The sequence below is a fragment of the Ursus maritimus genome, unplaced genomic scaffold (assembly GCF_017311325.1).
Source record: "Ursus maritimus isolate PB19 unplaced genomic scaffold, ASM1731132v1 scaffold_16, whole genome shotgun sequence".
Classification (NCBI taxonomy): Eukaryota; Metazoa; Chordata; class Mammalia; order Carnivora; family Ursidae; genus Ursus; species Ursus maritimus.
This window is the reverse complement of record NW_024424008.1, coordinates 1,328,961-1,346,594: the sequence shown is the minus strand read 5'-3', so window position 1 is coordinate 1,346,594 and position 17,634 is coordinate 1,328,961. Positions and strand designations below refer to the sequence as shown.

Here is a 17,634-nt window from a genome sequence, read left to right as displayed (position 1 = left end):
GTCTCTGGTAGAGCTAGACACTGTGGAAAATTTGGTGTTGGAGTTCTAACCATTCAGACAGAGAATGTTAGTGCTACACTCTAAAATATAGGATCAATGATCAGACATTTAGTCTGGTATATTGGGCCAATACCTGCCAGGACCATCTTGGGTCTTATTCATAAATCAACTATTTCAATGCCCTTTAGATAGAGAAAAATGGTCTCTTTTCAAGAATAACCCAAAGAATGTCAAACATCACTAGAGAGTGAGGTAATTTTCTGGAGGAGCAGGGAACTATCTTCAAGATACTTGGTGACGTGATACTTGGACTTCTGGTTATGGGCCCGCACACTTCTGAGAAAGACAAGGGCAAAGAGGAGTTAATTACGGCCTAGATATCACATCTTTACCAGTATGCAAGTTTAGCTCGGGTGATTGGTTTCTGACGTTGCCAGGAGTCAGAGTGCCCATCATGCTGTTTGAAAAATCAAATTTTAGAGTTTGACAGCTGTGATAGTTAATATTACATATAAACTTAGCTGAGCCACAAGGTTTCTAGATATTTGGTTAAACATTATTTCTGTCTGTATCTGTGAGGGTGTTTCTGGATGAGATTAGCAATTGAATTGGTAAACTGAGTAAAGAGTATTGCCTGCCCCAGTGTAGGTGGGCCTCATCCAATCCATTGAATGCCTGAATAAAAGTCCAAGTATGAAACAAAGAAATCTCTGTCTGATTGTCTTTAAGTAGGGACATTAGTCTTCTCTTGCCTTTGGTCTTAGGCTTGTCCTGAAACATATATTATTGGTGTTCCCGGTTCTCAGGTCTTTAAATCTGGACTGGAACTACACCATCAGTTCTCCTGGGTCTGGACTTCTGGGTCTCCATAACTGTGAGAGCCAATTCCTTATAATAAATATAATAAATCTCTTTATTCACACATCTTATTGGTTCTGTTTCTCTCGGAAGCCCTGACTAATCCAACAGCAACAGTATTTAAGTAGTCAAAATTAGACTTTAGGATTCCTGGTATGTTCTTTTCACACGGGAGATCCTGAAATATGCAGGCACTTGACTCTGCCAACCACCACTGAACTTGACAGCTCTATGCTTATCTCTCTGCCATGACCTTTCCCTCTATCTGCTTTCCCCTCATGGAATCTGAGCTCCATAAGCAGCAACTTTGTCAACCACTTTGTCCATCCACTTCAGACAGACTATAGGCCCTCCATTGAGATAATGCCTGATGACGCTAGAGCAATAATGAAAGAATAAGTGAAAAAATGAATGATTAAATAATGAATGAATAAGAGAAGAAAGTCATAAGTGAATAAATTAATGAATGAACATATGAACTAATAATATTTTTTTCTTTTTTTATTATTTTTTTATTTTTTAATAATAATTTTTTATTATGGGGACGCCTGGGTGGCACAGCAGTTAAGCGTCTGCCTTCGGCTCAGGGCGTGATCCCGGCCTTATGGGATCGAACCCCACATCAGGCTCCTCCGCTATGAGCCTGCTTCTTCCTCTCCCACTTCCCCTGCTTGTGTTCCCTCTCTCGCTGGCTGTCTCTATCTCTGTCAAATAAATAAATAAAATCTTTTTTAAAAAAGAAAGAAATTTCAATGGAATGCCAGCACTGTACCTGACCTTTAACATGTGGGCAAAGAAATATTTTTTTGAATCACTGTTGCTATTTAATGATCTTGGCTCTGTCACAAATATGACTTATGAAGTTATTGGCTTAATAAGTGGACAATATGCTTTCAGTGATAAATAGTTTTTCTTGCTCCTTTAAATCTGAAGGACTTTGAAACAACAATTTGGCTCATTTACATATCTGTGAAAAGCTGGAAACATATGGGCTATTTTCCACATCACATTCTAGAAATAAAAATACTCCGTGTTCTTCTCTTGCCCTAAGAAGTCTGCCTGGTCTACAAGAAGCTCAGTAGATGTTTGCCGTCTATGTCTTCTTCTAGTCAGTCCATTAAAGAGAATATTCGTGACTCTGCCTGGGTCTGTAACTTGCCAGTAGGAAGGTGAGTCTCAGACTGTGACCTAGTTTACTGATGAGAGCTGTGATTACACCAACACTCTCACCATCACAGGGCTCTGGTTATCCAGGACAGCAGATACATCTAATCTGAGCTCTTAGCTTCTTTAGTCTCTTCCTATGATGCAATTTCCACTGCTCGGGTAGTTGTATGGCTTCTTATTCCATTCTTTTATTTTTTATTATTTTTTAAAAGATTTATTTATTTTAGAGAGAGAGAGTGAGTGGCTGGGGGCAGAGGGAGAGAATCTCGAGCAGACTCCCTGCTGAGCAGAGAGCCCCATGTGGGCTCCACATCACGACCCCCGAGGTCATGAGCTGAGCTGAAACCAACAGTCGGACGCTCAACCTCCTGAGCCACCGAGGCGCCCATCTTATTCCATTCTTTCAGAACGACAACATGAATTGCACCTGACCTCTTTAAGCAAAACTGGAGTCACCTACTTATTATGGGCTGGAAGTAGGTCCAAGGGCCATCCAGTCTGTGCGTCCGCTTGAGTTGTTGGAAGCAAACGGCAGGATACTTAGTTTGTGGAACAGAGGGGAAGGCATTCTCCACCTTGGTGCCGGTTCGTGGAGGACCTCCTGGACGCACACGCTGGAGGAGTGTAGGGCATGGGAGGTATCAGTGGATGGGATCTGGGTCCTAGATGGGGTTATTCGACCGTCTGCCCTTCTGCAGTGATGGTAGAGCCTCGGGTGAGGTCCCACGGTCCCTTCTGTGCCCAACTCCCTCAGGTTCTACACAGCACAGCTCCCACTGCTTTTGAGAATATGTGGGGTGCTATACGTCGACCTCATAAAGTGCCTCCAGTGTCTGAAGTCCAACGAGCAGGTCGTGGAACTCCAGTCTGTAGTCAGTCAGTCAGTCAGAAGCACAGGTAACAACCCCGGCTTTCTATTGGCATCTGAAGCAAAGGGCAGTCTTATGGGGCTGAGCCTTCCACCTTGCCTCTAAGGCTATGTCTAGGTAGATAGCGTCAGAAGTGAGTTGAATTGTAGGACACCGAGCTAATGTCAGAGAATTGCTTGGATATTGGGGGAAACCATCCCCCACCCCACATACATGCAGTGCGATTGTTACCAAACATTTAGGGTGCTTAGCACGATGTATGGCACAGGAAGGTTCCTCTACAAACAGAGAAAAGAGAGAAAAACAGTACTGCATAGAAATGAAAAAGTGGTATGCAACTGAATAAAAATATCTTCCTAATATAAAGTGTGAAGAAGAAAGCCCCCCACCCCGAAACAAATATGGATGATGATGAAAAGAAGGATATGTGATCCAGGAAGTGGAATTCCAACCCCAAGAGAAGAGTAGGACAAACTCCTTCCTGCCATCTTCATAAGGGACGTGAGAAGCAACAGAACAGAGGCCTTCGGGGAGAAGTTACCAAGATTAAAAAGCACTTAATATCATGGAACATTACATCAAAAATTAATGATGTACTGTATGGTGACTAACATAACATACTAAAAAAATTTTTAAAAAACCATTTAATAATCAAATTCCACATATGAGTGAAATCATATGGTATTAACAGATGAACAAAGGGGAAGAGAAGGAAAAATAGAATAAGACAAAAACAAAGAGGGAGACAAACCATAAGAGACTGTTAACTCTAGGAAACAAACCAAGGGTTGCTGGAGAGGAGGAGGGTAGGGGGATGGGTAACTAGGCATTAAGGAGGGCTTGTGATGGGGTAAGTGCTGGGTGTTGTATGCCATTACTTTCCTTTAGGGAATGACAGAAATCCGTCATGCAGATCACTTCACTAGTGCTGATCAGGGGTTTCCTGATTGACTGGTTTAAGATTCCATTCCTGGAACAGCAATTCTATAACTAAGCCTCTATTTGGTGGTCACTTAACCTGAGGGACTCAATGTTGGGCATGTTGTCTTGTTTTTAACATTTCTTTCTCCTGCGTATAGCAATGGCATAAACACCCCTTTTCTCCAAATTTCTTGGACTCACAATTGAGACTATTTATTGTCTGGCTTTGATGGATTAATTTCTCACTAATTTCCAACTTATTTTTTAAGTCTCCTAAGCACTTCTGTCTCCCATTCTCCTCCCCAGTGTTGCTTTTCAAGCCCTCATACCTGTGCAGGTGTTGTCCCATCCACCAGAAATGATCCTTCTTTTGTTCCCTCCCTGTCCTCTCCCTTCTGCTTGAGACTCACTGTACTTGTTTTATTTTGTCGCTACAAGAAATTATCAAAACAGCGGCACCTGGGTGGCTCAGTCAGTTAAGGGTCTGCCTTTGGCTCAGGTCATGATCTCAGTGTCCTGGGACGGAGTCTCACATCGAGGTCCCTGCTCAGCTGGGGGTCAGCTTCTTTCTCTCCCTCTACCCCTCTCACCAGCTCCTGCTCTCTCTCTCTCTCTCTCTCTCTCATAAATAAAAGCTTTAAAAAAAAAAGAAAAAGAAAAAAAGAAATTATCACAAACAATAAGACAATAAAAATCTCTTATACCATAGTTTGTGTAGATCAGAAATCTAGAAACCCTAAATGTTTAGGGTCTCTCAAAGCAATCACAGTGATGGCAAGGCTGAGTTCCCTACTGAAGGGTTTGAGGAAGAAATTGCTCTGAAGCTCATTTAAGTTTTTGGTTGAATTCAGTTCCTCGTAAAAGTAGGACTCAAGTTTCAAGTTCCTTGCTGGCTATTAGATAGGGGCTAGTATTTGCTCCTAAACGCTGTCCACACTACTCTCATGCTATTCATTCAGGCGCCTCCAGTCATTGTGGGCAGAGCACCTCTCTCGTTCTGAATCTGACTCCTTCTGCCACATTTTTCTGATTCCAGCCTGAGAAAGTGCCCTACTTTTAAGGACTCATGTAAATCAATTGGGTCCAAATGAATTACCCAAAAGAAAAAAAAAATCCCTTACGGTCCATAATCTTAATTATATCTTCAAAGTCCTTTTTGCCATGAAATGTGCATATTCATAGGTACCAAACCTTTGTGGGGGGCATTCTGCCTACCACGTTCACTTAAATAATATTTGCTCATAATTTGAGAGTCAAGAGAGGCACCTGGAATCTTCTCTGACTATCCCAGAATTTGACAAGTTCCCCTTCTTTGCTCTGTCCTACCTTGTATCTTTTATCATCAGTCACTGAACTACACATAAGTGTTTCCTTAAAAGTCTCTCTAACTGGACTGTGAATTGTTATGCTTATTTATCTACTCATTCCCCAAGACTAAAATCATTACTACTGAATGAATGACTTGATTTATAATTATTTTTGTTAACATACACCTTATACCATAGACCTAAATTTAGGGTAAGAATTGTGACCTTGCTGTAAATGAAAAGACGGCATTTTTAATTTTATATAGGAAATTAAAGAGAAAGTATTATGACAAAGGGCGAGTAGCCATAGATTATTGAGAAATCCATGCATATTGATCAGGATTTGGGTGGTTTCCTGACCTTTTCCCATGACCATCAGTGTGACTGTGAGAAGGTGGGGGGGGGATTAGGTGACACAGTGAATCATTTGGTCTGACTCATCTATAAGAGGGAGTTTTGAAAAGTGACTGTATTTTGAGCCTGGTTAGTCCCAGACAATCATTAGGTTATCTGATGGCTTCTTTCTAAACCCAACTTCTTTGTCCTCCCACGAAAACAAAGGTAGATTTTCCATATTCCCAGCAGTGCGTGAGGACCTGATAGAAGCTCAAGGGACTTCCTGGGTGTGGCCTTATATTCTCAGGCCAGGGAGTTGGCAAAGGTAAGCGGGTGGGGGTTGGAGCAAAGCCTGCAGGGCCCCCACAGCTGCTCTTCCTTCCTTTGCACGTTCCGTGCGCGGAGCTCTGGCAGGTAGGTGAACGGGAGTGGCAGGCACTCCGGTCTCGAGCCTTACGACGCTCTTCCCCCGAGTGGCATAATAGGACCCTCGGAAGGAGGAAAGGCGGTCCTGAACTTGAGTCAGGCTGTTTTATTTCCGTACTTGCTCACCTTTATCACCTTCCCAGTTCTACATTTGCTGGCCGTTGCTCTTGTTCTCTCAAATCCTGCCACGCTTTCTGCTACAGACGTGACTTTCTCAGCAGGGTGATCCCATCGGGCTATACCTGGATATAGACCCCTTGATGTGAACAAGCACCCCCTCACTTTTCTCCAAATATCAGGTCTGAAGGGCATACGCAAAAAGACACTGGCTGCTTTGGAAGCCACTTGGCAGGACCTTACTTAGCACTAAGAGACCCTAAAATCAACCGAGGGCATCTGCATATTGCATGCAGAAACAAGCAAACATGTTCAGGAACAGTCTTCAGGCAGGGCAGACAAAGCAGTCCTAAGAATATGGAATGGAGGGGAAAACGCATCCTGTGAGGAAAGGTTACAGGAGTCCTGAGTCAGATGGAGGTTTGGCAAAGGTAGATAAACGGCTGGAGTTGATGGCAGAGAACAGCTCTAGAACTCAGAGTTGCAAAGTCCTGAAAGTTTTCACAACTGTCCGCTTTTGGATCTTCACAACCCCATCAGCTCAGTTTCTTAGCATCTCTAGTTTACAACAAAGAAACCAAACCCCAGATGGGATCAGTGACTCAGTGGGTCCGGCTCCTGTGTGCGACCTTGCACGAAGCACAAAAGGATCTCTAGAATGAACGAGAGTCAGGGCTGAGTTCTTGGAGCTGGCGAGTCAGGAGCAAAGATATAATTCACAAACCTATCATGCAGGCCAGGCAGAGAATTGGGCACAAAAGGAGACGTAAACTTATAGCTACGAGAGCTGTGGTAGGGAGACAAGTTACCTCTGCTGGCCGCGACCAGCAAGTCTTCACAGCAGAGGGCATCGCGGGTCCTGCGCCCTGGACGATGGATTGAATGGGCATATTCTCTCGTTCAGGGCAGCCTTTGGGAGCTGAGGGCTGCAGTTCTTACTTGGATAACAGCAAATAGATCAATTTGGATCCCTTGAGGTACAAGGAAGGGAATTTTAAGGATTGAGACCAGAGCTACTGATTTAGTACTGACTACAAAGGCCTTTCATTCTAGGCTAATGAGTTTGGATTCAATCCTTAGGTAATGAGGGAGCATTCAAGGCTTCTAATTGGAATAGTGCCATTTTCAGATCCTACCTTTTCAAAATGTTAGTTTAGTTCTACTCCATATTAAAACAGTCCTACTCCAGAATAAATGGAGAGAGGCATGAGGTTTATTAGGAGACTGTCATTAGGGCACGAGAATGTGATTGCTTGGGTCTGCAGGGGAGACTGCAGGTGGAAGAGAATGGATGAAGGTACTGACAGAGGCATCTTCAGGGTCAGTATTTTCCTTGGGTTTTACCTGGTTTAATGCAGTGGATAGGAAAGAAAGAATGATATTTGGATTTCGAGTCTCAATCTTAAGCATAACGGTAGTATTATACAAAGAGATGGAGAACATAGATAAGAAACAACTTCATGGAATAAATAAATGATTATCGATCCAGTGGCTTTCAGAAGTTAGGTGCCATTTGGTTCTGAAAGACATTATTAAGAACTCACTTTGAGTAAATCAAATTATCCAGGGAGAAAAGTGATGATATAAGTTAATTGGATAGAGAATGCAAATATGAGTGGGAAGAGGGGACCCTAGTACGTCTTGTTGAACATCTGGAAGGTTATCTCTATGGGTCGATATCTTTCCACCCGTTTGTCTTCTGTCCGGATGAATAGATAGAACAGACTACATAGGAGTAGGGAAGCTGGAGAGTCATAATAATGTAGTAAATGTTCAGTAGTGTGAGAGATTGGAAAGATGAAAAGTTTAGGGTTTGATGAATAAGTGAAATGCTCGGGAAGAGGGCAGAATAGTCAAGGAAGTAGTGACCAGGGTAGTTTTGTCTCAGGTCTTGAATAAATTGATGCCCAGATATTGATGAGAAAAGTTCATAGCTTCAAATATGAGAAGGAGCATTGTAGCAATAGACACAGGTATAAAGGAAGGCAATGTGACCTATTTAGCCAGCTGGTAAACTGAGAAAACTCAGACAAGTCCAGAGATCTAGGTGACAATGAGAGACAAGGATGAATGATTCGGTGAGCAAGATTGATTAACGCTATAAAGGGAAGGGGTTGGATGATACATGAAAGTCCCAAAGTATTAGGGCTAGGCCTTGAGTTAAACTCTGTTTGTCTCCCTTACAGGCTAATGGTCCTAGAATTAAGCAGCCGTGCCACCATGGGAGGTCAGCCCCACAACAGCTCAGAGTTGCCTCCCTTCACCCTGACAGGGCTCCCAGGGCTGGAGACCTCCCAACACTGGATGTTTCTGCTCCTTGGTGTCCTCTACATTGTCTCCATTGTGGGCAATGCCCTTATCCTTTTCATTATCAAGGAGGTACAGAGCTTGCATCAGCCCATGTACTACTTCCTGTCTCTGCTATCAGTTAATGACCTAGGTGTGTCCTTTTCTACACTGCCCACGGTGTTGGCCACATTTTGCTTCCACTTAAGAAAGATCAGCTTTGATTCTTGCATGGCTCAAATGTTCTTTATCCACCTCTTCTCCTTCACGGAGTCTGGAATTCTGCTCGTTATGAGCTTTGACCGCTACGTGGCCATCTGTAACCCATTGCGCTATGCCACCGTGCTCACTGACGCCCGAGTGGTGCACATGGGCATGGCTGTTATCATCCGCAGTTTCTGTATGGTTTTCCCACTGCCTTTCCTTCTGAAGAGGTTGCCCTTCTGCAAGGCCAATGTACTCTCCCATGCTTACTGCTTGCATCCAGATCTGATCCGCTTGCCCTGTGGTGACATCACCATCAATAATATTTTTGGTCAATTCATTGTCATCTCTAACTTTGGTCTGGATTCTGCACTCATTCTCCTCTCCTATGTCCTCATACTGCGCTCTGTACTTGCCATTGCATCCCGGGAGGAAAGACTTAAGACACTCAATACGTGTGTGTCACACATGTGTGCTGTGCTCATGTTCTATGTGCCCATGGTTGGCGTGTCCATGGCTGCTCGCTATGGGAGGCATGCCCCACAGTACGTGCACACACTCATGTCCCTTATCTATCTCTTTGTGCCTCCTATGCTCAACCCGGTCATCTTTTCCATCAAAACCAAAGAGATTCGTCAGAGGTTTTGCAAAATCCTACTGGGGACAAAGTTTTAAGCAGGAGACACGTTAAATTCCAAGATTCAGAGGATATTTATTGTTAGTCCACAAACTTGAGTTTTTAAAAACTGCTTTGACAAAGCTTTTTAAATTTCTCTTTAGTCACTGACCGATATTAGGATTTCTGCCTAACAATAGCTATGACCCAAATGAACAGGTTTTGCCAAGGTAAACTGGGTTATAATTTAGCAAAAACAAAGAAAACAAAACAAAATGTGCTCAGTTTCCCTTTTTTTAATCCAAAAATATCCATCGTCATAACATGTCCCTCATTTCAGCGTGATGTGTTTCTCTTATCTTTGCTGAAAGTGAATCAGCACAAAGGAAATTGCGTATTACCACGGAAACTCTGTCATAATGGGTACAAGAACTTGTTTCCCCAAGATTATGGCAATGGAAGTTCTATTTTTTAATTTTTTGAGGGATCTCCATACTGTTTTCCATAGTGGATGCACTATTTTACATGCCCACCAATAGTGTGCATGGGTCCAAATTTCTCTACATCCTTCCAACATGTGTTGTCTTTTTTTTTTTTTTAATAAAAGCTATTTTGGAAGGTGTGAGGTGATATCTCATTGTGGTTTCAATCTGCGTTTCCCTAATGAGGAGTGATGTTGAGCCATTGTATGTCTTGTTGACCATTTGTAATGTCTTCTTTGGAGAAATGCCTATGCTACTCCATACCTCATCTTAAAAATCAGGTTATTAGTTTTTGTGCTATTAAATTGTAGGAGTTCCTTATATATTATGGAGATTAACCCCTTATCAGATATATGGTCTGCAAGTATTTTCAAGGTGGCCTTTACACCTGATTGTTTCCTTTGCTATGCAGAAGCTTTTGAGTTCAGTGTAGTCCCAGGTGTTTACTTTTGTTTTTGTTACCTGTGCTTTGGCGGTCATAACCATAGGATCCAGTGATCTCACTTTTGGGTATTTATCCAAAAGAATTGAAATCAGGATATCTCAAAGAGATATTACCATGCCTGTGTTGCAGCACTATTTACAATAGCCAAGATGTGGAAACAACCTAACGTCCATCAACCAACGAATGCATAGAGAAAATGTGGCATAGACATAAAATGGAATACTGTTCATCCTTAAGAAGGAAATTCTGCACTATGTGACAGTGTGGAGGGAATTGAGGACATTACACTAAAGTGAAATAAGCCAGTCACAGAAAGACAAATACTGCATGATTCCACTTACATGAGTTACGGAAAATAGTCAAATTCATAGAATCAAAGAGTGGAATGGTGGTTGCCAGGGGCTTGGGAAAAGGGGAAATGACCAGTTATTAATTGATGGGCACAAAGTTGTAGTTAAGGAAGATGAATAAGCTGCAGAGATCTGCTGCGTGACATCGTACCCAGAGTCAACGATAATGTAGTGTGAACTTCAAAAATTTGTTAGAGAGTAGATCTCGTGTTAAGTGTTTAGGATTTTTAAAAATGATTATGCAGAAGAATATTAGTTAAAATGAAATATATATATTACCTATAGCTATGCATGTCACATTTGTTTCATACAACACACACTATTTACCAACTTTAAAGATGAAATAAATACTATTGCAATAGAAATTGTACTAAGTGATCTAGGTTTCAATACTAAAATTCAGTAAAGTGTATATTATAATATACATCATATATGTTCACATATATGTATGTATATATTTATACGAACAATAGAAATGCATATATTAACAAACAATAAAGAAACAATGAGAGTGGGAATACTACATAACAAAACATGAAACATATGCAATGATACATTCTGCCTAAATCCATAGTCTTATAAAATGTTAGTGGTATTTTTAATGACAGAAAAAGAGAGGAAGTTAAGAAATTAAGCATTCAATTTAAGACACAATAAAAGGATAAAATACTATATAAAATAATTTAAAAATGAAAATGTTAAAAGGACTGAAAGAAGGTGAACGGGAAAGATTGAAAAAAATCCAATAACCAATCTTTAACAAGCTCTCAAAATAGACCAACCTCTAAAAATCTAATGAAATGGAATATAAACTTAGGAATCATATGTAATACTGGATTAGAGGTATTTTTTAAATTACAGTAGCATGTTTTATAAGCAATCTGAAGTCTTGAATGAATCGGTATTTGAAGGAAAATTACAAAATGTAAATCCATGAAGACTTAACTGATAATTGAGGGAGAAATTAAAACTTAACGATCACACTCCCACCATCTCCAACATATTATACTGTAAGATCTTTTTCCTTGTTTTTCTCCCCACATTTCAAGAAACAGATCATGCTTTTTATATATCTGGTCATAAATAAAATTGGAAAGCTGTACAAAAGAGCACATGTAATCCCAATAAACAATACAGAAAAAAATGTATATCAGCAAACAGTCCTGTAGAGAAAACACACTAATGGAAACATATGTGTAAATACTGAAAGTTGTGAATACAATTAATAATGTAAACAAAGGATAATCAACATTATTCTAGGATTAAGAGAATGACTCATTTTTCAGAAATGCATCAATATAATTCATCATATTAATGAGTGGAATAATGAGAAAAATATGTAAGCAATAGTAGACTGCAGAAAGGGTAACTAATGAGACCAAAAATACAAAAAATATATAAAAATAAAACAAAATTTTTTTGGTATATTTTCTTAATGTGTTATATTGTACACTTTCCGGTTAAAATTTAAAAAATTTTTGCGATGCCATCACTTCCCATTTTGTGGGGGCATCTTTAACCAATGGAGTGAAACTTGAAATAGAAGCGACTATTTTACCTTCCCCTGTATCTGTAACTCAATACTAAATCCTGACAACTCTAGATTTTGATTTTTTCCAATCTTGGCCTCTACCTCACCACTGTCGCTACCTTGTTTTGGGCCTTCATTATCGTCCCTCACTTCGCTTGGCAGTATCTTCCAAACTGATCTCATTGTTCATTGATCTTTTCTCTCATTTTCTCACACTGCAGCTAGAATGATCTTCCTAAAGACTCTATCTGCTTAGAAAACCCCCAGCCTTCAATGGCTCTTACTCTCTACAGGTAAAGTCCAAAAGCCTTAACATGTCTCTTAACAATACCACTACTGTATTTCTTATATCTTATTACCTAAGCATTCCCACCCCCCAAACAATGTTATTTTGCTCTAGCCGTATGGAACTACGTGTGATTCCCGAACCAACAGGCTGCTTTATGCCTCTGGACCTTTGTTCTGAGAACCTTCACTTGGACAATCTTGTCCATTTTTGCCTGTTTGGAAACTACATATGATTCTAATTGTTTATCAAAAATAGGTAGTAGACAGATATCATGGGCCAGAGAGTGGTTCAGCTTTTGAGTTATCTGCTCTGTGTAACGTTTTAAGGAATTCCTTTACTACCTGCCTTCCGGCTACCTGGTCCTCTCCCCTCCAATAGTGGTAAAACAGAGGTTTTATTATTTTTATGCTTCTCATGCATTTCTGTAGAATTACACCACAGCAGCTAGATATCATTTTGTACTACTCCGTATGTAACTTACTATTTGAATCATAAGTTTCTTGAAAGTATGAATTGTTTAATATTAGAAAGAATGTGAATTTTGTGCAAGGCAGATCATGGCCTTAGAAAAATCCCAACGTCTCTGAACCTCAACTTACTCATCTGTAAATTACTACCAAAATAACAAGACTATATTTTTATAAAGTTGAGAGATAATGTTTGCAAGATGATAGATACATTGCTTGGCATATAATAAAGTACTCAATAAGGAAAAATCTTACATTTATAATAACCAAATTACTCTCAGAGCTTAACCTTCTGCAAATTGTACAGATTTCAATAAATACTTATGGATTGGATAAATAAGTGAATGCAACCATATTATTATTATTTGCCAAGGATGTAATTTGTGGATTAAGAAAACACAAAGATCTGAAAAGAAAAATTACTAAAAATTGAAAAAATTTGCCAAATATATAATACCAAATAATAGTATTTGTATATTTGCCAAATATATAATGCCAAATAATAGACACTTGGTGAAAGCAATTTCAAAAACAGCAAATATTTTAATTCAACTCTCAAACAATTTCTCTCACTAATATTTTAATGAACTATGTTAGGGAACAAAACTTCATATATGATTGATGAGTTTAAAAACAAACTTGAGGGGCGTCTGGGTGGCATAGTCCTTTAAGTGAGCTACTCTTGATTTCTGCTGGGTCATGACTCGCAGCTGTGAGATGGAACCCCAGGTTGGGCTACGTGCTGGGGTGGAGCCTGTTTAAGTTTCTCTCTCCCTCTCCTTCTTCCCCCCAACAAAATAAAATAAAATAAACTTGAATAGACACAAAAGTATGTGTCTAGGTGGAAAGGTCAAACAAATACTGAAGGTGACATTTCTTCCCAATTCAATTTACTTAATTCTGAGTATTCTGGGGAATACAACAACATGATTTTAAAGCGAATTTAGATTTCTTACACAATGGAGACTACTTTCTGTAAAGTTTTTTTAAAAGTGGAAAACGGGGGTGGGGGTGGGGACGCCTGGGTGGCTTAGTAGGTTAAGTGTCTGCGTTGGGTTCAGGTCATGATCCTGGAATCCCAGGATCAAGCCGGCCTGGGGCTCCCTGCTCCCTGCTTCTCCTTCTCCCTCTGCCCCCCTCCCCCAGCTCCTGCTCTCTCTCTCAGATAAGTAAGTAAGTAAATATATAAATAAATAAACAAAATCTTTTTAAAAAGTGGGAAATGGACAGGAATAAAGTAGACTTTCCAAATGTTAAAACATGAAGGAAAGGGGCACCTGGGTGGCTCAGCCGTTAAGTGTCTGCTTTCTGCTCAGGTCATGATCCCGGGGTCTTGGGATCGAGCCCTACATGGGGCTCCCTGCTCAGCGGGGAGCCTGCTTCTCCCTCTCCCACTCCCCCTGCTTGTGTTCCCTCTCTCGTTGGCTGTGTCTCTCTCTGTCAAATAAATAAATAAAATCTTAAAAAAAAAAATCTTAGAAAGCTGTACTACTTGAAATAGAAGCTATGGCTGCGACACCAGATTTCTAGCACAGGACAGTGTGGAAGAAAGATTAAGCCACTGTAAAGCACTATTTCGAATTAAACATCTTATCAAATAGAATTTATAGCATGCTGACACTTTTTTTCTTGGTCAAAACACTGGCATAATATTGCTGTTAAACATTCACACATTTGCATAGAAAAAAGTATTTGGAAGGAATAATAAATTGTATTAGTAGTTGTCTCTGTTTAGTGAAAACTAGGAAGCCTTATTTTTCTAATTATCTGTATCTTCTACTTTGCTATAAAACATACATGTTATGTTTTTAGTAAAATGAGGGAGAGAGGAGAGAAAGATGCAGACAGGTGAAATTAATGTGAGAGTCCCACGAAGGTGTGGAACCTCCCAGGGGCAGAGTCCGAGCCCAGGTGCCCCCTGCTGGTTCCCCACAGAAGTGCTTTTCCAATGCTCCGCTCTGCTCATCTCGAGGGATAAGCATTTCCTTTTCCTAGGGGAGCCATTCCTTTCCAGATGTGGCTACGGGCCTGGCCGTGGAAGGCCCACGTCGTCACTACCTACCGAGGAGGCAGACTTGGGCCGGAGAGACTCAACCCACTTGGTGCACACCCGGAACACGTGGAACTTCCACTCTCCGTACCCCACCTCACCTGATGCCTGAGCGAACCAGAACACTTACTCCGTGGCCAAAGGATCACATGAGATCATCAGTTTAAAAGGAATGACAGAATATTTGGAGGCTATGGGTGTAAAACTGACCAACATGTCCTCTCTTGCTCTCTTTGTGTTTACTTTCAAGAAATAGACATTTATTCTCATATTCTAGATCTCCATTGGAGCCATGTATGATTTTTATATATAGAAATGCCTATGCATTTGTTAGTTATTTAAAATATTTTATATATATTTAATACATATTAATGTAATGTTTATTACTTAAAATATATTATATGTAATATATATAATTTTTAGGATAGATAGTTTTTAGTGTTTTCTTCACTGCTGTAATTTTCTATGTGTAGTCTGCCTACTGAAAAATCCAGTATTGATTTTAGGCATAATAAAAGACATTCATCAGGTTTTCTGTCAGGATTAAATGAGCCAGTCTATATCAAATAACCTAGCATGGTCCCAGACACTTGGTGAAAGCTCACAACATACCAGTTATTCTTCTGTCCCTCACCAACCCTGGTAATGAGAGACAGCATGGACAGTGGGGATAGACTTTGGGTCTGAATCAGGAAAACTCTGCTCAAGTTCTGACTCTATAACAATTTCTCTGTGCATGACAGCAAGCCTCTTCCCTCTTAGAGCCTCCATTTCTTCATTGCAGAAGTTTGGGTGTGACACAAGATGGCCAAAGACTCTTGTAGTTTAAGAACTTTGATTAGTGTCTTAGGAATCAATGTGTCCTCACAGCCCTCAGAAGCTCCAGAGCTCAATGGTTATCCCATCTTCTATTCAAATTCTTTCCTGGCAGATGAAAAATTGACAAGTCATCACAATAGTTCTAGTTTCATAAGCACTTAGCATGTGATATTAAGAGTCATAGTCAACTGGACCTATAGGCATTTGTACTGGAATTTTACAAATGAGGAATTAGGCACTTGAACCAATTAAATATATATATATTTTTTAAAGAACACTCAGACAGGGAAGAAGGTAGTTTTGAATCTAAATCTAGATGTTGGGCGACAAACTGTCCCAGTACGCAGGACTGAGGGGTTTTCCCCATGCAGGATTTTCTGTGCTAAAACCAGTATAGTTCCAGGCACACCAAGATGATCACTCTATTTGCTGACAATAGATCATTAGGTTTTTAGTGGTTATGCTATTTTGCTTCTTGAAATCTTTTTGGGTTGTAGGATAGTTAGTACAAGGAGCTCTACTTTGGGAATCAGTGAGAGTCGGAGGATCTGGGATAGAATCCAGCTGTTTTTGGCTTACTGAATGGGTTCCTTCTGGGCTTCAGTTCCTCTTCTCTAAAATAAAGAGCAACACAGTTCTGTCTCTTAATTTCTTTGAAACCTCTAAGGGGGAGTGATTCCAGGGCACAGTGGGACCATCCCCTCAAGTGTTTTTTGAGTTGTCCACTGCCCCAGCCACCTCTGAGCCCCAGGACTAACTGGGCCCTGGGGACTCTTAAGAGGCAGCTTTATAGAGAAAGCCTGGAAGGTTGTATGCAGAGTCCTTGGTGTTTCTTCCCTGGCAAATACTTCTCGATCCTCCCTTCCAGCAGAGCTCCCTGGGGAGGTAAGTTGGGACTTCAGCTCTTCCCACACAGAGGTCTGTAGGAACCTCATTACAAGCTTCAAAATCGTAAGGCAATTAGGGTACAGATATTTGAAGAAGGAGAGGCTGTCTATGATCTAAATTTAGAGATTTTTTCCTGCATTCCTCTTCCCCAAACCCATACTCCCCATCCATAGCCCTCGATGTCTGAAATCCTACTATGCTGGCCTCCTTCTTACAGATTTACTCTATAGCTCCTAGGATGTATAGACTTACCAGGCAGCTTCTAAAGCTTTTTTTCAGTACAAATGCTTCGGTGTAATTAATTCATACTCCAATATTCTCATTGGGTGGTGGATAAAGGCTGAGACAAAAGATGAGAGTCTTTGGTTGGGAACCGAAAAGTGGGAAGACAATGTGGAAAGAGGACCAGAGGATGTCACCCCCTAAGTAACCCTTTTCATCACCACTCTCTTGGTTGCCATTTATTCAGTACACAATTCAGCACCAGGGTCCTCAATATGAATTTTAAGTGTTTTATTCTTTTTTCCCCCTATACTATAGGTGTCAAAGTAAGGCATGAAGATATAAACTAAATACACAGCTGGTATATGACAAAGCTGAGATAAAAACTCCGTTATTAGATGTTAGGGGAGTTATTTAACTTACCAAATTCATTTTACACTTAAGAACATGTAGCTTATAATACCTTCTTCTTCAGATAGTTTATTTATCTATTTTATTAATACTTACTGATTAAAACTAGAACTGGTAATCTTTGAGTCCTAACCCAGGGCTCTACACCCAGTGACTTGGCTAAGCATTGAGAATAAGATGAAGAGTAAAAGAGACAATTATGTGAACTTACAATTTATTGGAGGAAAAAAATATCAGTCAAATATCCAAAGAGATACACAATAATTCACTATGATTCTGAAGTGTGATGAGTCATGAAGAAAAATATGTATGAGATTGTGTAACAGTGACATACAACCATGAGCAGAGAAATAATGAGTGATTCAAATAATTGAAAGATGACAGCTTCCCAGGTGGTACTGATGCTGCTTCGTAGTAAAAATATATAAATTCTTATTTCAAAAGGTAAGGGAAGCCATTGGAAGATTTCCAGTTGGAGTGTAACACCATTTTATTTATTTATATAATAAACAAATAATTTGACTGCTTTGTAGAGAATGGAGAGGGGCATGACACTCAGCTGGGTAATCATCA

At 40.3% G+C, this 17,634-nt stretch overlaps 1 protein-coding gene across 1 annotated transcript; it reads left to right on the top strand.

The window, feature by feature from the left end:
• The first annotated feature begins 8,221 nt into the window (after positions 1 to 8,221).
• On the top strand, positions 8,222 to 9,166 carry LOC103680059 (olfactory receptor 51I2-like). Its single transcript, XM_008709597.2, has one exon. It carries the CDS (start codon positions 8,222 to 8,224, stop codon positions 9,164 to 9,166), a length of 945 nt encoding a protein of 314 aa, XP_008707819.2.
• The last annotated feature ends 8,468 nt before the right edge of the window (positions 9,167 to 17,634 follow it).

Bases quoted from the DNA above. Each gene is read 5' to 3' on its own strand.
- LOC103680059 (XM_008709597.2), top strand. From the start codon at position 8,222: ATGGGAGGTCAGCCCCACAACAGCTCAGAGTTGCCTCCCTTCACCCTG.